The following is a 21455-nucleotide window of genomic DNA, read 5'->3' on the forward strand; positions in this document are numbered from 1 at the left end:
GCACAGAGGCCCCAAACTCAAATCACAAAATGCCTAACAAACTGAGTACGGAGAAGAAACAATAAGTTAACACAAGTATTCTGTCCTTGGAATGATCGGAGAGTAAAAGGCACACGTGGGACAACCACAAGGTGATTGGTAAAAAATCAATACTAAGTTTTGGAAATTAAATGTACCATTAACAAGACTTTCAGCTTTAAGATAGCAGGGTGAATAAAATTTACTTTCCAAAACTCAAGTAAAAAACAAGATGAATGAGAAACAGAAATGAAAAGACTGTCTTTGTTTAAAGAGGAGACATCTACAACCCTGAATCACAAATGTGTGTGAAAATTGGAATGAGCTAGGAGCTCATCAAGATAAGACTTCCACTCTGAATCTTTTTTTTTTTTTTTTTGACATCTTAGGTAGAGGCATAAAATCTTTTTCAAAGTTAATTAAGCAGTTAGAAAACACCAGTTACCCCCATTGTTTGGGATAACAAGGTAAGGAGTCTTCCCTATCTCGTCTATTCTTGCTTCGTACAGGGGCATGGGGAGTAGCTATGTCACCTTTACTTGTCCATCAGGGTGTATCATATTTATGGCACAGGTTTGGCTGCTGTAACAGAGAGATCTCAAAATACAGTGGTTCAGCCAATACAGAAATTTATTCCTCTCACACATAATAGCTTAGGGCAGTCAGGTAGACAGGTAGCATAATGTTCCGGGTTCTTCTCTCATCTCCACCCTACCCGCCACCTCCCAAATCAGAGCAAATATGCTCTGTTCCTTATAAGTCGTTTTCTATAAATAAAGTTTAAATATATATTTTCTTCTCTTTTGTTTTGCTTTCTCCCCCTATGTGTGTTATTCATTTCTGGATCTAAAATCTGATTTTCTGTTCACCTGTGTTATTGATGATCAACAGGCTGGTACGGGGGTCCTGGGGAAGTTGTCCAGGAGAAAGGAAATAAAATTCAGTTTTAAATTCCCAATCCATCTCTTTGTTTGCCACAGCATAAAGTATCTTTTCCACAATCAAAGGGAACATTGCAATTCCAAATACCAACAGTCTAAACAATAAAGAAAAATTACCATGTGAATCTACAGCAATTTTATTTTTTGAGTCAGACATTCCACAAATATTTGTTGAATGCCAAATCTACTTTATGCCAACCATGATTCTAGATGCTAAAATTCTGAAGTCCTATCTTGGCATGCTACACGGTATTAAAAGGCATTGCTATATAAAAACAAGGTTATTCAAACTATAAAAGCTAAACACACCCTTTGTAAAAGCCCAATCAAGCACTAATATACAGGTATTCCTACTGTCAGTAAAATCTCATGCTGCAGTTATCCATCCCCTGGCAGGCATATTCGGTATTGTGTTCTAGTTTTAAATTCTCTTCTGATTTAACATCTTTTGAAAATCATTATCTAACAAAACCACAGAACTCTGATACTCACAAGGACAAAAGCACTTTCCTTCCACGTTTTAACTTTAAGAAACGGAGCCATGCTATTGCACAGACCTGCATTCTCCAGAGGCCCATGTCACTCACAGCCTTCTGCATTTCAGGGAGAGAAGAGCAATCTGGCTCCATTTCACGCAGGCTTTCCGAGTCTCTTATCTCTGCTTGTTCAAAATCTATACACACACACATTATTAATGCCATCCTGAGGACAGCACAGTATTTTCTTTTTAGTAATATTAAAAATTGTTTCATATATATTTTTTTTTAACCAGAGTCAAAGGAATTGTTTAAGGAATTATTTTCAGTATTTATTAGGTTTATACATCACCACTGCCTTCTATATTTTCTCTCTATAGTTAAGTTTTATAATTGCCAATAGTGATACACATAAAAATAAAACTTTTCTTAAAAAAGAAAAAAGAGTTTTAGAATGCTTATAGTCACAATGCGAACAATATTTAAAAAAATGTTATGTCTACATTTTATAAACTCAGTGAGAAAATATACTAAATTTATACCAAAAAAAGGAATGCACCAAAAGAATGTTCTCATTATGCCTAGTCTTTGAAAAAGGGAAAGAAAATCCCATATGTAACAATATTCTGAGGGATTTCAAGATACCTTCTCCATAGGAATAGCCAATCACTATTGCCTAAATGTCTACTACTGCTATGGGTTGAATTGTGTCCCCCAAAGGTTCATGTATTAATCCTCACTGTAACAGTGTCGAGAGTGAGAAATCCCATCACAGTAATTGAAAGGTGGAGCCTCTAAGAGGTGATTATATTGTAAGGACCATGCCCTAGTGAATCATGGAGTAAATACATGGATGGTTTTACCTTGTTCTACAGTGGATATTCCTTCCAGGTTCATGAAGACTTCACTCAGAGTTGACATGGAAATGTCATAACTCATCATCCCCTGACTGGAACACTTATCAAGATCACTGAAAAGGTCTAAAGCAACAGACAGGAATAGATACATTTGAAAAACCACATCAATAATTAAACCTAGTAAGTTAACACTTATTTAAAAGATAATGCAGAATATAGTTCAGAAAACTTACGTCTTTGTAATATCACCGTAGTCAAGAGCAAAATTTCTTTAGAATGCTCTCATTCTCTGAAAAGACTATGTCAGACCTCTCCCTTAATTATGAACACATTCTCTTGTTGTTCTTCCAGTTGCATTTGGGACTGTCAATTTCTATCTCCCTCCTGACTCCTTTTCTGCTTTCTCTTGAGGTTTCAGTCCTAGACCACTTTCTCTTACCATACACCAAATTCAGACCCTAATGCTTCTCTATGCTGAAAATTCCCCAATTCAAACCTCACTTGTCCTCTGATTTCCAATTTCCTACATACAACTATATACTTGATAACTAGATATCTCCATTGGAAGATTTATTGGATAACTCTTCCATGGGGATACTTGGATGAGGATGTGGGCTTCTAGGATAAGACTCTCACATGCCACTTTCTACATCGGGTGGGGTGACAGCCAGCAACATTACTGAGAGGAACTAGATGCGGGAGGCTGTAGCAAGTACTGTGTTTCCCCACAGGGGAAACACATGACATGCAGGGGACCTGGGAGTCTCATGTCCAAGAATGGATATAAGCACGCCATAAGGCTAGCAAGAGCCTGGGATCTGTGTAAAGAGGCTGTCATGGGCTGGAATGTCAACTCCAGAGAATCTGGCTAAGTGACATATTCCAGAGTAGCTCCAGCATATAACTCCCTAACCTCCTTTTCTGACCAAAAAAGAAGGTAAGCCAGTTGCACCTCATGAGGCCTTAATTCAAGAACAGCATAACATAATATAGTCCACCAAACTAAGAACACCATCTTCCAGGCTACTACAAGGATATAGAGGCTGTCATATTTGGAAGTGGGGCTAAAATCTGAATTCCTGAGTATTTAACTAGAGGGACGGAACCATCCAAAAGAGCTTATTTAAATTAGGCTTATAGGGAGTTAAATCATTAATAAATTAAATGTTTAAACGAAAAAGAAGCTGTTTAACTCAGAAGAGAATAAAGTATATTTCCTCATTTGTAAGGTAGGGAAAATTGTATCACACACCTCACAGAACAGTTGTGAGGACTAAATGAGTGGATATATATGAAACTATTAGAACAGTGCCTGACACATAGTGAATACTGTACAAAGAGTTAGTGATTCGTAGGAATACTAATCAAACAAAGCTTAGGTTGGTACTGCTACCCAGCAGGCTAGGAACCCATGTGGAACACTTTTGTAGAATAGCTATTCTCTGTTTTTCTCTGCAAATTAATATGCACAATTAAACTAAAACACAAAAAGAAATGTGTAGCAGAAACCTTGATGCCCCACTTACATCTCTTCTGCACTCATTTGTACAAAGTAAATGTGCTTATTAAAACACCTGTCTGAGGTTCTTTTTCTGGCTTCAGAAGTATGCTAAGCTAAGTTCAGAACAAGCCAGAAGGGTCAGAAATGCTTCTGGAAGCTTTCCTTAACCAATGATGGATAGGGACCAGCTTTCTCACCCCTCCAGTGACGCATTCTGAACCCACTTACTTATTCATTGATTTTCCCCCAATAGCACTACACCTCAGTTGCCTGCTGCAGTAACCTGCAGAGAGACACTTCCCTGGCTTCCTTCCCTTTCCTCTCTCGTGTTCCCCCATTCCCTGCTGGTGCTTCCAGGAATCAGCTACCAAATAACTTAACTGCACTCAAATCCTCATCTTAAGTTCTGCTTCTCAGGTAATTCATCCTAAGACAAAATTCAAATCTATGAGACAATGAAAATTATAACAATAATGTGGACATTTGTTCCCAAGTTCTATTCCACAGTAATCATACTTAAATTACCTGGAAATTTATTTGTCCTTTCCAAAGGCAAAGTATACACAAGCTTTTCTTTGTTTCCTGTTTTTAATTTAGCATCAGGGATGTGATGATTAATGAAGGATCTTATTTGCTCTGGATCACATATTTCACTCCTATACAAGCTAATATTTAAAAGAAAAGACAAGTCCCATGTATTTTTTCCATTGCTGCCACAAAAGAAGAACTTCTATTGAATATCTAGCCTTTGAACACTACTTTACTCGGCTTTATGGGATAAACAAAATGAGTAAACAATAATAATAATAATCATCCATCAATTTGAAAATCTTATGATCTATACATAGAAGATGTATAAACTCAGAACTACAAACATACAAACAAATACATAATTTAATTGAAACTATATACCAAGTATGACAGTAAACAGAGGGAGGTAAGAACATTAGGCAGAAGAGACTTCCTAGGAAAAATAATTATTATACCAGATCACATAGCTATCAGCAATTAGTGACTACTAGATAAATCTGGCTCAAATCCATGTGTTGTTTGCTCATAGGGTTTATTATTTATTCTCCCTCTTTTAGCCTGGACATATATTTTCTTGTAAGACACACGTCTTACCACTCTGCCAGATTTACTCTCTGTTGATACTGGCTTCTGAAATTATTTGCCTTTGTGTCTTACGAAAGAATGAAAAGATATTACAGAATTATATGAATCAGCTGAGGAAAATGAAGTTTGGGAAGAAGGTAGAGGTTTAGGCTGCACAGAACAGCTACCTGGAAAAGTGGTACCTGAAGTAGTAAGGAACAGTCAGCCTTGGTTTATAATGTTGAAATTTTGCCCATCATCAACACTAATAAAGATACAAGGAAGCAGAAAAGTAGGAAAAGTATTCAGAAAAGACTGATCAATCTGGTATGGCAGAGATGATGCATAAGGCTAATTCTCTTTCATAACTGTCCATCTTTTTGATATCACAGTATTGAAAACACACACACACACACACACACACACACACACACACACACACACACACACACACACACACACACACACACACACATATATCCAGTCTATTCCAAAGTCTTTACCTTAAGTGATATCCAAGACCCCATTTTCTCTTCAAAAAGATAGAAGAGCCTGCACACTTCAATTCCCCATTGGACATGAACACTTTTCTATCTGAGTAAAAAGAACCATGTGAGAAAGGATATTAGGAGTCATTTCTTCTATCTACAAAATACTCGAGGAGCCAAAGCTCGGAATTCCAAAGGAGAAGCATTGTATGGGGTGTAACTATATCTATTGAGAATTCTAAAATTTGAAACACACACTAATGATCTCATGAATGACAGTCTATTTCAGCACGCTCTAATACTCACTCCTAAAAAAAACCCCATAAATTACATGGATATATTCTTTACTCTGGATGCTAAAGAATGAGTGGCTATTTTTCCACCAAATACATATGAAAAAAGATTTCGCTGCTTAAATTAACTGATAATTGATTTGAAAATCACTAACCACAATTTTTCATTAGTGGTCACGACCTAGCAAATGTACAACCAGTGAGGAATTGCACAGTGGGACTAGACTTCTGTCATCCCCCAGGTGGCTATGGAATGTAAGCCCACTGAGGTAATGAGAGCACAGCTCTTATCCTGGGAATAAACATCACTTCTAAATTTCCCAAATTCATGATTGCAATACTGAGATGAAACCAGCAATTACCAGCCAGGATGTCAGCCTCATCCATGAACTGGGTGCTGAAGAGGATCACACGATCTGCTTTACGTTCCTTCAGGAGGCTCCACACGCGATGGCGTGAAAAGGGATCCATTCCGGTAGTTGGTTCATCTAAGAGCAAAATCTACAGAGGATGAAGATATATAAAATGTCTCTCTTCTGCATTAATTCTTTCCACACGTTAGCATGGAAAACCATTAAAACCAAACCAAAACAAAAATAGCAACCATCCAACCATTTGTCTCCAACATACATTTTATTTATAGTTAAACAACGCAGATTCTCTCTTGATACATTACAATAAAAGCTCTATCACTTTCAGTGGTAAAGATCTTGACCTTTTACTGACATTCAATCTGCTTTCCTCCCCACACGTAATCTCACTTACTTGAGGATCTCCTAAAATGGCAATCCCAAAGGTCAGCTTTCTTTTCTGTCCATCACTTAAATGTTTAGCAAGGTTATCTTGAATGTTTTCCATGTCCAATTCCAGTAAAATTCGTCGTACCTTTATGAAAAAATACACAAAGCTTAAAATCCAAAATGATTCATATTTTGCAATTTTAACTGCCCATTAAAGCAGCAGAAAATTTTTATAGGACCTCCTTGCCTACATTTTATTTGTAACAGGGCAGATAAATCACTGAAAGGAATTCTGTGGTCATGATTTAACTTGGTAAATGGTTGGCAGTTTAATTAACCCAAGCATGCCCATCACCTCTTCTTCTACTTCCTGTGGGTGAATTCCTCTTATTTTGGCAAACAGGCTGATGTTCTCCTTCACAGTGAGCATGTCAAATTGAACATTGAATTGAGGACAAACACCAATCATCTTTCTGATCTCCTCCAAGTCTTGCATTTCACAGAGATTTTTATTATAGATGGTAACTGATCCTAAGAAGTTAACAGTAATTTAATGACAGCAGGATAACACATTTTATTAATGTCTGAAGATCTTACTCAAGAAAATATTGGCATATATTCACAAATGTCTAAAATGGTGACTTCATAATTTGTTAATAGCTACTAATCATTCTTAATATAAATATATGCCTATGGTAGCTCATCTTTCCCCTCAAATATCACACAATGGAACAAAGATGATTTTCATAAAATTTTGGAAAATATGAAATATATTCAAAATTATATAGTTCTGGGAAACAACTTCAGATAATCATTATTTCTCTTAAGCCATCAATTTAAAATTTAAAGTGTGACAGGCACACATATGATTTCATTCTTTTATCAGATAACTTGTCTTTGAGACATTTCTTTTTGCTCACCTTCTGTTGGAACAGACAATCCATTAAGAATGTTTAGCAGTGAAGATTTGCCAGCTCCACTGTGACCCAGGATTGCTGTGATTTGACCTTCATATATGTCAAAGAGCAAGCCTGTTTTTAGAATGAAATATTAACATTATAAACAGGAGGTCATTAAGTAGAGCTGGTCCTAAACATAAAACAAGACAATTTAGTAGAATGGTGTATTTATCAAACATTTCAATACCTTAAAATACATAATCAATATTTTCATAATTACCAAAATAATATATTGGCAAGTTATAATAATTAAAATAATATGTTACTGATACAGTGACATCAGTGGAACACAAATAATTAAAATAATGTTATTGGTGCAGGTTCAGTGACAAATGGAACAAAATAGAAGTCTAAAATGGACCAAAACTAAACACAAAAGTAAAGATTAATTGAAAGAATGAAAAGAAAGAACAATCACAGTACTGCGTCGAACTTTCAAAGGGAGAAAACAGAACTGTGGTTACTAGAGGTGAGAAAGGGGGAAGTGTAGGGGAATAGTGAGAAACAGGTTAAGGGTCATAAAGAAAGATCATGTTTTGTAATGATGAATATACTAATATCCTGATTTGATCATCACATATTGTACACAAGTACTGATATTCAACTCTGTACCCCACAAATATGTACAATCAATTATGTGTCAATAAAATAAAATAAAATAAAATGATCTTCCAAATTCATCAAAAAGATGAATTATATATAGCCAGGAGGTGGAATCAACCTAAATGTCCATCGACGGACAACTGGATAAGGAAAATATGGTATATACACACAATGGAATACTATTCGGCCATAAAAAGTAATGAAATTCTGCCATTTGCAGCAACATGAATGTACCTAGAGATTATGTTGAATGAAATAAGCCAGGCACAGAAAGAGAAATACCGCATGTCCTCACTCAGAAGTGGGAGCTAAAAAAATAAAGAAAGAAAAAAGAAAGAAAGAAAGATACATCAATCACAATAATTCACTGAAATTTCAAAAGGAAAGGCTGCTAGAGGTGGGAAAGGGAGAGAGGAAGCAGGGGTTAGCTATAAATTGGTAAATGGCCACAAAAATGATTACATTGTATAATGTTGAATATACTAATTATCTTGAAAAAATAAAATTAATTTTAAAAAGATGAATCATATAATAAATAGTATTAAGAAAACTAAACAAGTACATCAACAAATTTTGTTTGATTTTAAATGGAAAATACAGTGTTTTCGAGAGTAAAAAGGAAAGTGAGGCCTGCTATCTTGGGAAATGGAAAAATGATATAAGGCTCAGTTTCCTCATCTGCAAAGTGAGGGAGCTATTAATATATTTTTTTTTAATTAAATGAAAAAAGCCCATGTAAATCACTTAGCATAGTTCCCAGCATGCACTAAATGCTCAATAAACTTTGTGTGCATTGCTATTGTTTTTGTTGTTGTCATTATTAGTAGTTATGTTTTGCTTATGGGAATATGAATTTTTATAATCTTGGAGGGCAACATTTGAATTATGAATCACGAATCTTGAAAATATGGTTTCTTTGAATAATTCTGCTTCTAGAAATTCATATTCAGGAAATAATCATGACATTTACAAACAATGAACAAGAACATTTAGTGTTTTTTTTATGGTAGTAAAATTGGAAACAAACTGAATTTCATACATGGTGTGTCAGTCAGGTTAATCATGCCATTTATAAAAGGGAATGATATTTAGCCACTGAAAAATAGGCATAGATAGAGGATTTCAAAACTGTGTTCCCACAGGTGTTCCCAAATTGCTCCAGGGAATAACTGCATGAGGAGGAGAAGGCTGAGAATGCATCTGATTCATATATTTTTACGTATTGATGTCCAATGCCTTTAATTTTTAAGGTGCTGCTACTTCAAAAAAAGTGTACAAATTCTTTACGAAACTGAAGATATTTAGACAAAAATAAGTTTGTAATTATTAATGAGTGCAAAAATAATTCATAATGTGCTCTGGAAATTTAAATTATAAAGTTAAAATTACTTTAGCATATCCTCAGCTAAAATTAAAGGAATAAATCACAGATCTAGATAGTCTTTGAAGAGAAAAACAGAGGGAGAATAAAATTATTCACACACATACATTAAAGGCTCAAAGATCTAATCTCAAAGGAATAAATAAGATTGAGTTAAAGGACGCTGCACTTGTTAGAAATTAAATGCAATATAAACACAATGGACAAAGAACTCTCAACCTTTCAGAGTGTTCATGGCCCTTCTTTTTTAGCTTTTAAGTCTTCTTCCTCTTGTAAAAATTATTTCTATTCCTCCAAAAAAAATCATTTTTAATAAAAGCAAGCTGTCCTCTTATAAAACGAAGTTACTAAGTTTGATGCTTACTTAAATGTCTGTTATAGAAAACTATATTTGTTAAAATATTTAAAATCAAAATATGTTTGTTCATTTAAAGTTATAAACTATGTTTGTCACAGAATATTAACTTGCAAAGTTTAATTCATGGTAAATTGTTTTAATCATCTTGTTTTAGTTAACCTCATCAGTAGACATAAACTATTATTAATTTCCAGACTAGCGTAAAAAATTTATCAGACTTGTAAATTTAGATGTTCTTTTTTCATAGTTAAAATATATAAAATATTATTTATAGCAGATTCATCTTCAAAAAAAGGTGAAAATTCATTTTTCATTGTATGATTCCATTTTTATAAATTAACAGATCTGTGAAGAATCTGGAAGGATTTTACATCAATTTCTTAATTATGATTTATGTCCAGGTCATAGAGTTAGATTGTCTGCATTCTTTTTCCGTTTTTGGTTTTGCTTATCAATATTTTCAAATTTTTAAGTAGAACATTTCCCTTTTTTGTGTGTAATAAAAAAGTCAATGAAAGCATAAAATGTTTTTCTCTACCTTTCAATGATTCCACTTTTCCAGACTTTCCTTTATATTCTTTTTTAACATTTCTGATTCTGAAATAACAAAAGGGGTGTTTACTTATATAAGTAACAATAGCACAGATCATGAGTATCGCTAGTTATAGTGATATAATCACTTTATGTGAAATAAGGAGAGGCATAAGCAGTCTATTCAGAAAGGCAAAGACTAATGTTTGATTAATCGTTTCCCTGAGATGGAAAATAAAATTCTCTCTAAAAAGTACAATTAAACTATTATTATTGTGTATAGAACAGTAGAATGTTCTGTAATTATACTCACTTTCTCCCTCTAGTCTTAGAACATTCGGTATTATTCACGCTATTCAAGATCAGCTCATTCACCTGCCATCCTTAACCACCGTCCCCCACCCCCTCCTCCACATCTTGGTCCTTAGTCAAACCCTCCGTCACCTGCATCTTCTGTAGTTTCCTCTCTAATAGCTTCTCTTTAAACTCTAACTCTGCTTTAAATATGATCGAGTTTTTTCCTTCTCCTTATTTTACAAAATTCAAAGTAAAAGTGAAAACTTTTCATCTCTACTTTCCCACCTTCTGTTTCCTCCTCAACTGCACTGATGTTTGAACTCTACACTCTAATGACCCTCTTCTTACCAAAATCATTAGTGGCCTCCTAATTACCAAATGCAGAAATACTTTTCCATCCTTACTTATTAAATTATGAGCCACTAATGATGACTTTCTCTTTGTTGAAAGTGTCTACATTCCGCTTTATTGGTTTTCTTTCTACTTTTCTAAATATTCATTCTCTGTTTCCTAATAAGGTCTTCTTCTGATTCACTAATAAGATCCATTTTATTCACTCCTCAAAATTCCTCAGGATTTCGTCATCAGCCTCAGAGGGAAAGTCATGTCTCCCTTGTATGACATGAAGCAGCCTCTCATGGTCTCTTCAGTGACATTTTCAGTACCCTCTGACCCATGTCTCATGTGTCAGGACCATCAAATCACCTGTTATATCCTGCACAAAGCTTAGAGCTCTTTTTTTTTCTGCTAGGTGTGCCATACACATATGCATGTGTACACACACACTCACACATTTACACACACATGTATACATATGTATAAATTCATCATTTTATCGGGCTTATTCTTAAAGGAATGCTCACTGCATTGTTTGTAAGAGCAAAAAATTAGAAACAACCGAAACATCCCTTAATGTAAGAAGGGATTAAAAAAGAAAAGTGGTAGATTCATGTTTGAAAATATTATGTAAAAGTTAAAATCAACACATTAATCTTAGTTATCACTATGAATAAATTACTCTCAAAAACCATAATATTGAGTGTAAGATCAATATGCAGAAACATAAGTATAATGTGATACCATTTATAGATTATTTTACAAACAGAACTATACTACATATTGTTTAGGGCTATAAGTGCATGCTGCAATATGTAAATATAGACAAGAAGTGACAACACCAAATCCATCATAAAGATCAATTCTGACAAGGGAGGGAGAAAATATAGATAAATCAAAGGGGACTTCAAATAAGCATATAATATATTCATTAAAAAATATAAAGCAAATATGACAATGTTTATATCTGTTCAACTTGGGTGGTGAATATGTTGACTTTAGGAACCTCATTTTTTCAGTAATTTTTAACTTTTCAAAAGAAAAATATATGTTCTCCTCCCCAATTCTTCTAAGCTAGGTTAGTTGACACTGTTTTTTGACTACGTAACACCAGTTAACATCCCTATCCCTAAGTTTACCAAATCCAGTTTTATGCTTCTATTTATTTTCTCCCCTAGGCTGTGTGCTTCTTGAAAGACAGTGCACTGTTCATCTTTGTAGCCTTAAAAATTAGTATAGAACACTGAAAGTGCAACAATATATTTGTTGAATGAATGAATAAATTAAGAAGGATTGAAAGATGTTGAGTCAAGCAATTTTATTTCAGCCCGTCTTTGTATAGTGGGATGCCCATTGAAGTGGGATATTAATGTTTTATTTTAATAAAGAAACCTTTGTTTAGGAGCAGCTGGTTGTTTTCAGATTTTAGAGATGAAGATAGCTGTTTACAAATGGGACAGACATCCTGTTTGCATTCTGGGAATGTTGCTTGAATGGTCTGTAGTTATAGGAATGTACAGATATGCACACAAATGCCCCCAGAAAAGAATGTGAATGGAGGGTTATGGGTGGAGGAGAGACAATTATGAATAAAAAATAGATATTTTTACAGAGCCAGGATCATGATTCTGATTAGAACTCTGCAAGCTTTCCTTCATATCCTCTGATACCTACAGCTTAAAGGCCACTAGGGAAAAGGAAGAGTTAATTTACCTATAAAGCAAAGACCACCTGGGAAAAAAGAAATTACCTTGTACCTTTTATATCCACACAAAATCGAATTTACACATTGGGATTGACTGGGATAGATTTGACACTGTTTAGTGGTGGGGAATGGCAATCATGTTACTAGGAAGGGTCACTGTGACCAAAAAAGAGACAAGACTTGTGGATTGGAAACTGAAGCCAATGTTGGGTGGTCAAAGGGCAGATTTAGATTGCCTTGCAGGCCCAGAATCTGCTTTGATGCTGACTAAGTATGTATTACCTGTTGCTAAAAAGCTGCAACATTAGGCGCCTACATCTACTTTCCTACTTTCGAGTGGATCTGGAATGAGGTGCTCCACAATGGAGCCAAAACCATTAGTGAATAGGCCTTGCATCAGATGATTTTCCTTCCCCGGTTTGTCAGTGGGCCCAGGCCTCCATCTTCATTAAGAATCCAGACCAATTGACAGGGATATCCAGTCAAGATTGCATAGACTGGCTAGGGTTAGGGAGGTGGGGAAGGGGGTTTAGGGGGGTGGTGGAGAGAGAAGAGACGCAGTAGGGGGAGGACATTTCACATTCTCTCCTTGACCTTTAGCAGCAGTAGAGAAACAAAGAAGTAACAGACTTTCTTGGAAGATTGGGTCTGAAAATTATTATAATTTGAGTAATAATATAATTTCATTTTTATGCTCTCGACTGATAAAGAGGAACTGATGACATTGGAGTTGAATTTGGGAGAATTACTTCTCACTTGGCCTTTCTTGTTTGGATAGATAATGTCCATGGAGCTGGAATACTCCTAGTTGGGGGCAGGCTAGGCTGTTACCCCTTCAGAAAACTTAACAGAAAATAGGCAAAGAACTAGATAGATGAAGCTTAAGTATGTAGGCTAGACCTATGCTCTTTGTCTTGGAGGGAAATATTTCACTTCCTAGCTATGGTTGTCTATTCATTTTCTTTTGCCTCCTGACATCTCAACAGTAGCCAGACGTTAAGAACATAGACTGTTCTTAACATAGCCTGTCTGTATTCTAATCCTAGATCCCCATTTACGAGTTGTGTGATGCTGAGCAAGAGACTTAACCTTTCAATATTTCACTTTTCTCATTTGAAAAGTGGGGAAAATAAAAGTACCCACCTCATAAGCTTTTGTGAGAATTAAATGTGTGTCTGGTGCATAGTAAGAACTATGTGAACATCTGCTAAATAAATAAATGGCTAATATTTAAAGGTCTGGCTTTTTAACTTTGTCACAAATTTTGTAGAAAAAATATACAGGGCTCTTTAAAATCCATGGATACTGTGGTGCAATCCCACACCTGCTAAGTTAGTTCATGGCAGGTAGTATCTGAGAGATATTTTAAGTACGTCTCTCATGATTCTGTTACCTACCAAATGCCATAATGACCCTACAAGTAGACAAAACTATGGAAAAAGGAGTACAGAGAATAAAAGGAACAAGTATAAAAAAGAGGTGTGTGGGGGACAAGAGACAGAAGCAAGAAAGAAGACAAGATGAAATACGGCAAGTTAATATTACACGGAGCTGATAATTAAGGAAAAATTTCCTTTCAAGCAGCGGTTAGGAGAAATTGGTGGTGATGGCAGTGGAACAGTTCAAAGTGACGTTGACAAAAACAGACTTCTTCTCTCTCAATATTTTGCCTCAGGTTTACCTTGTAGCTGTTGGTTAATGACTCTTTAACTTTACTAAAGTGTATTAGTATATATTAGTTTAACTATTAGTATAAGTGTGGTTAGTATATTAGTATAACTATAGTTATACTTACGTATTAGTATAAATATAAGTGTAATACCTGATGGCTTCTTTTCCTTGGAATTCAGGAGCTACTGGTTCAAAATAATCATCAGAGGAACATTCAGGATCTATATCTTTCTCAATAACTTTTTTGTCAGTCCTTTGGTCTTGGAAACAAGGTGATGAATTCAGAAAAAATAATAGAGAATAATGGCGTTCATTTCCATCTAATTAATCAAGAGACAACAGAATATCAACAAAATGTCATTTTAAGCATCATAGAGAAAATTTTTTCCTTCTAACTCTCTATTTGTTATAGAGAAAAAAAACTTGATAATGAAGTAAACAATGAAAATTCAAAGGAAATAACATAGTGGAAAAGTTTAACAGTATAATAGAACTTTCAATAAAGTATATATAAAAAGTTTGAATAAAATGTGCTCTAATAGGATTTAAAAGAATGAATGAAACCAACTATTTGGGAATATGCAAAGACTTAATATAGCACATAAAAATAATTGTAGACACGTTGTGAACCTGAATAATCTGACCACAGCAATACAATTAAACCAAGTACTGAAATCTATATATTCACATGTAGGTATATAAATGAAAAATGATACATGGAGGAATTATATCTGTTCAAGATAAATCCGTGGTCACATTTAAAAAATTTTTTTCCAGATTTTAAAATAATGAAGCAGTGTTTATTCTTAAGAACCTTCAGATATAAACTAGAAGTAATAGAAAGACAGGAATATGTATAAGTATACAGAAACATATAAGAGAACCTTAAATATAGTCAGTGGAAGGAACATATAAAATAAAAGGATACATAAGAATATTTGTGCAAAGAAAAAGGCATTCCAATTCTAGCATGTGCAAAGGAATTCTGGGCCCACAGGGAAATTTGGTTGTATGCAAGATAAAGAAAATCTGTAATTAATATACATCTGTAAATATGAATAATATATTAAAAAATTTAGAATAACGCTGAACAAAGATTTATTAGGGAGCACTTCACAGTACAATGGCCCTACACTAGCCAAACATCATAAGAACTAATTTATTTCACCCCATTCTGATACATATCCTAAATATTATTCTTTCAAAACACTTTCAGGGATCCTTGAAAAATAGCATTATTTAATTACTATGTAGTTATGATATGTATTATAACCATCATTATTTTATAATTATATTAAAGTCAGAAGAATAATTGTTTTTACCTAAAAATTTATTCAGATCATTAAAATTATGAAGTATAAATGAAGAACTCATTCATTCTGACATGGGAAATATTAATTCTCCATTTCTTGAAATATATTTATATGAACTTAAGGAAAAATATTTCACATAATTGAAAACTATAGAGGTCAGAAAGAAATCCACTAGTACTTACATGGTAAAATTTTGTCAAAGTATAAAGCCAATATCAAGTAGATAAAACCATCAAAAGCCAACATGAAATAAGTTGCTATCATTAAATATGAGTCTCCTGAAGGATCAGGAAAAATTACACCATTCAAGTTATAATCCTGGTGAATAACCTAAGATTCAAACAAAAATAATAATAAATATTTAAAATAAATAAATAACTTGGCATAGCAGCAAGAATAAATTTGCTAGCTAACTTTTCCAAGAAGCCCTTATGAGTTATTAGCCAAATGCAAGTATACCTCGTTTCATTGTGCTTCACAGATATTGTGTATTTCACAAATTGAAGGTTTGTGGCAACCCTCTGTCAAACAAGACTATCAGCACAATTTTTTCCAGTAGCATATCCTCATTTCGCATCTCTGTGTAACATTTTGCTAATTCTTTCAAGCTTCCAAACTTTTCCCTTATTGTTACACCTGGTGAACTGTGATCAGTGATCTTTCATGTTACTCTTGTAATTGTATTGGGGTGCCATGAACCGCACCCATATAAGATGGCAAACTTAATGGATACATGTGTGTGTTCTGACAGCTCCACCAATTGGATGTTCCCCCTTCTCTCTCCCTCTCCTTGGCCTTCCTATTCTCTGAGACAAAACGATTTTTAAATTAGGTCAATTAATAACCTTACAGTGGTCTCTAAGTGTTCAACTGAAAGGAAGAGTCACGTGGCTCTCACTTTCAATCAAAAGCTAGAAGTGATGAACCTAGACAGGAAGCCATGAACGCCAAGATAGAATGAAAGCTCGGCTTCTTGTGCCAACAGTTAGCCAAGTTGTACGTGCAAAGGAAAGTTCCTTGAAGGAACATAAACGTGCTACTCCAGTAAACACATGTATGATAAAGTGAAAGAGCCTTATTGCTGTTATGGAGAAAGTTTGAGTGGTCCTGATAGAAGATCAAACCAGCCACAACATTCCCTTAAGCCAAAGCCTAATGTAGAGCAAGGCCCTAACTCTTCCATTTTATGAAGGCTGAGAGAAATGAGAAAGCTGCAGAAAATGTGGGCCTAGAAGAAGTTCCTTCATGAGGTTTAAGGAAGAAAGCTCTCTCTATTACGTAAGAGCAAGGTGAAGCAACAAGCACTGATGTAGAAGGTACAGAAAGCTATCCAGAAGATCTAGCTAAGGTCATGCCTGAGGGGTGGCTACACTAAACAACCGCTTTTCAATGGAGATTAAACAGCCTTAAGTTGGAAGAAGATGCCATCTAGGACTTTCACAACTACAGAGACGTCAATGTCTGGCTTCAGAGGACAGGCTGACTCCCTTGTTAGAGGTTAATGCAGCTGGTGATTTTAAGGTGAAGCCTTATCATTCCCAAACTTCTAATGCCCTTAAGAATTATGCTAAATATTAGAAGGAAACATGAATTAAAATATACAATGTTCTAAGTATAGGAATTTAAATTTTATTTCAATTGCTTATTTTCATAAGTCATTGCAATATTGCAAAATACCTATTCTCTGCAACAAATGAAATATAAATTTTAGAAAGGTTATGAGATATTCTTGGAAGTACCTATTTAAGATAATAAGAGAACTTACCTCCTTCCTTTGTCAATATTGCAAATAAAGATTTGTATTTATAATTTTGCCATATAATGATAGCTACTATGTTCTAGGTCCTGTTCTAAGTGCTTTTTACATTGTCCCATTTAATCTTCATCATAACCCATGAGGTAAGCCTTATTATTTTTTATCTGCATTTTCTATGTGATGAAACTGCGGCACAGAAGCTTTGAGTAGCTTAACCAGCCAAAGTCAAAATCACACAGTGAGAAAGAACTAGAAAAGCTAAAATCAGAACATGCGTACTCCCAAGTTCAGTTCCTCGCTCTACACACTAAGCAATTTCTCAATTTATGTTAAAATGTTAACATTTTCATGACAAAGTTAAGTTTATTCTAGCAATGCAAGGCTGGGTCAACATTTGAAAATCAAACAACCTAAAACAGATTAAAGGGGAAAATAATGTGATGATCTCCTAGATGCAGAAAAAGCATTTGACAAAAAATTTAGTATCTATTCATAATAAAAAAAAGTCTCTTCACAAACTAAGAAGATAGATTTTCTTTAATCTGGTAAATTAGATGCACAAAGACCAACATCAAGCATCATGCCTAATGGCAAAATGCTACAAGCTTTTACCCTGCCTGCATTTCTATTCAACATTATACTAGAGGTCCTGTCCTGAGCATTAACACAGAAAAAATAAATGAAAAACCAGCATTTCTAGCTATAGACAGAACTGCCATATGATCCAGCAATCCCATTGCTGGGTATATACCCAAAGGAATGCAAATCATCATGTTGAAGGGATACCTGTGCTCCTATGTTTATTGTAGCTCTATTTACAATAGTCAGGAGTTAACTAACTAACTGTCCATTGACAGACAAATGGATAAGGAAAATGTGGTATATATACTCAACGGACTATTACTCTGCCATAAAAAAGAACAGAATTCTGCCATTCACAGCAACATGGACGAACCTAGAGAAAATTATAAGTGAAATAAATCAGGCACAGAAAGAGAAACACCACACGTCCTCACTCATACATGGGAGTTAAAATGAAGAAAGAGAAGAAAGAAAGCAAAAAAGAAAGAAACAATCATAACAATACATTGAACTTTCAAGAAAAAAAGAGAACTGAACTGTGGTTATTAGAGGTGGGAAGGGTGAGGTAGTGAGAAATTAGTTAAGGGTCACAAAGATTGATTACGTTTTGTGACTATGAGTATACTAATTATCCAGATTTGATCATTATATATTGCACATGTGTATTGATATTTGATTCTGTACCCCACAAATATATAATCCATTATCTTTCAATAAAAAACTGTCCAAAAAAGAGAATAAATAAATAAAATAAAATAAGTGAAAATCATAGAGACTGCAAAGAGGAAAAACTTTTATTTGTAGAAAACATGATTATACATAATTCCAAGATGAAAACCAAGAAAAATATTGGATTTAATAAGAGAATATAGCAAGAATGTTGGATATAATGCCAATGTACAGAAGTCAGTTTTATCTCCCTACAAGAACAACAAATATTTAGGAATAAAAATTTCAATATAAATGCTATTTATATATTTTATGCATTGAAAATATCAAAAACTTTGGAATAAATCAAACACGTATGTGCAAGATCTTTACACTGAAAACTAAAACAATTATTAAGGGAAATTGAAGACAACCTAAATGAATGCAAAGATATATTATGTTCATGGCCAAAATTCTTAAAAAGTCAATTTCCCTCAAACTAATTGAAAAATTTGGCTGTATCAAAATTTTAGTAGCTTTGCCACAGAGGGAAAAATGCCGCATGTACTCTCTCATAGGTGGAAGATAAGAGAGAAAGAATGAAAGAAAGAAAGACCACAGTGGTGTGTTGGACTTGCAGAGGGAGAGAGCAGACCTAGGAATACAAAGTGGAGTAGGGGAAAGAGGGATGGGGAAGGAGGTTGGGGATTAATTGGGTGGGTGACATGGGGTATAATCACAACTTGTGGTAATAAAGAAAAGATAGAAAACTCAGAAAAGAAAGAAAGAAAGAGAGAAAGAGAGAGAGCAAGAGAGAAAGAGAAAGAAAGGTAGAGATAGAGAAAGAAAGAAAGAAAGAGAAAGAAAGAAAGAAAGAAAGAAAGAAAGAAAGAAAGAAAGAAAGAAAGAAAGAAAGAAAGAAAGAAAGAAAGAAAGAAAGAAAGAAAGAAGGAAAAAGAAAAGGGCAAAATACCTGGATAGGCAATTTAGAAAAGAGAAAATCCACTAAGCATATGAAAAAGTATTCAACTTCGCCGATCATCGGAGAAATGCAAATTAACATCACAATAATATATCACTACATATCCATCACAACAGCTAAAATTTGAAAAACTGGAAATACCAAAGGTTGGCAATGTTTTAGAAAAGCTAGAGCTCTGGAACACCATTGATATAAAAGTAAATTGATGCAATCATTTCAGAAAAATATTTGGTCGTAGTTGATAAGATTAAGATATGTATACTTCAGGCCCTGCTGTTCAGCTCCTAGATATATAGCAAACAGAACTGAATGCCCATATTCACTAGGAAATATGTACAAAAATATCTGTAGCAGCTTTATTAAAAATAGTCAAAAACTGGAAACTATTGCCATCTATCAATAAGAAAATTGATAATATACTCACACAGAACACTACATAACACTACAGTGTAGCTACACACAAAACTGTCGATGATACCTGAAAATATAATGTTAAGTGTAAAAAGTCAGATTTTCAAAAATATGTTTTGTTCCATATCACTCATATAAAGTAAAAAATAGACAAAACTAAAAAATTACATTTAGGAACACAAACTTAGGTGGTAATGAAAAGCAAGGACTTGACTATCATAAAACTTTTACCTTTAGGAGTAGAGAGGGGTCAGAAGAGCTTCAGAGTGTTGGCAAATTCTATTTCTTGGTCTAATTCATGGGTATTTTGATTAACTTGATAATTATTTGTTAAAGAATATATTTATGTTTAAAAAGTTATTCACATTTGAGTAATGGTTTATAAAGTAAACGGTTTTAAAAGTACTTTCACACAATAATTTTCTTCATTTTTTTATTTTAAAATTTAATTGTATATATTTGTGGAGTACAGTGTGTTGTTTCAATACATGCTATATTGCACAATGATTCACTTAGGGTAAACAGCATATTCATCACCTAAACATTTATCTTTTCATACATAATTTTCTAATAAACTACATATGAATGCTTTCATTATGTAAAGTGAAAATAAAGGTAAATATGTGTATACAGGAAAAAAATTTAGAAGAAAACATTTCAAATCGAAAATACATCTGAGAGGTGAATATATGGAAGTTTTTAAATTTATGTTTCCTTGTGAGATGACAATTTTTCTGCAATGTAATATTTTCTAATTTAACTTTAGAGTAGAAAAATTGCTCACAAGAAAGGCTTTTAGTTTGTGATTGTGTTGATTTTAAAAGTCATGAAGAATCAAACTCTTTTCAAAGTTTAATAATAAACTAATTAAATGCTCTTACCTGCACCATTCCAGAAGTAAAGGCAAAGGGGCTACAGATACTCAAAATCCACTCCAGAGATGAAGGAAGTTGTCTATCAAATGCAGTGAATCCCATACACCCCCAAAACAGGGTAAGGAGAAACACAACCAAATTGGTGAGGGCAGCTTTCTTTAACAACACACTCATTAGGAATGCTAAAGCTATCTGAAAGAGAGAAGACATTTAGCTATTAATACATATTTAGTTCACTGAAAATCATTGATGGCACAATAAAATAAGCATATTTATATCATACCAAAAATATTTATCAGTGAGAAAGTGATGAAAATATTAAGGCATAATGATTCCATCCTTCTCTTGATACCCCATTTCTAAATCCCCAACAATTTCTTATAAGCATTTCCAAACATACAGACAAGTTAGACAAATTTTTTAAAAATTGTAAACTTTTAAATCTTTTTTCTTTTTAAAGATTTTTTCGTTGTACATATTTACAAGATACAGCTTGTTATTTCAATACGTACATATATTGTATCATGATCTAAACAGAATAGTTAGCACATCTATTGGATGTATACCCAGTAGTAGGATCGCTGGATCTCTCAACCCCTTTTTAAAGAGGATTCCTGTTTTTCCGACTCAAATTTTGA

General features: G+C 34.0%; 1 protein-coding gene across 1 annotated transcript in view; it reads right to left on the minus strand.

Moving 5' to 3' along the window:
* The window catches only part of ABCA6 (ATP binding cassette subfamily A member 6), a 58904-nt gene that overhangs the window by 26190 nt on the left and 11259 nt on the right, over positions 1 to 21455 (minus strand). The window contains exons 8-20 of the mRNA XM_063080326.1: positions 20824 to 21009; positions 15746 to 15893; positions 14402 to 14570; positions 10249 to 10307; positions 7330 to 7440; positions 6765 to 6940; positions 6435 to 6554; positions 6032 to 6170; positions 5392 to 5482; positions 4319 to 4458; positions 2299 to 2415; positions 1452 to 1632; positions 888 to 1054 (exon numbers count right to left, since the gene is read on the minus strand). Of these exons, the coding sequence (XP_062936396.1) occupies positions 888 to 1054; positions 1452 to 1632; positions 2299 to 2415; positions 4319 to 4458; positions 5392 to 5482; positions 6032 to 6170; positions 6435 to 6554; positions 6765 to 6940; positions 7330 to 7440; positions 10249 to 10307; positions 14402 to 14570; positions 15746 to 15893; positions 20824 to 21009 (1804 nt within the window). The remainder of the gene's footprint in view (positions 1 to 887; positions 1055 to 1451; positions 1633 to 2298; positions 2416 to 4318; positions 4459 to 5391; positions 5483 to 6031; positions 6171 to 6434; positions 6555 to 6764; positions 6941 to 7329; positions 7441 to 10248; positions 10308 to 14401; positions 14571 to 15745; positions 15894 to 20823; positions 21010 to 21455) is intronic.

This window comes from Cynocephalus volans, chromosome 16 (genome assembly GCF_027409185.1).
Source record: "Cynocephalus volans isolate mCynVol1 chromosome 16, mCynVol1.pri, whole genome shotgun sequence".
NCBI lineage: Eukaryota > Metazoa > Chordata > Mammalia > Dermoptera > Cynocephalidae > Cynocephalus > Cynocephalus volans.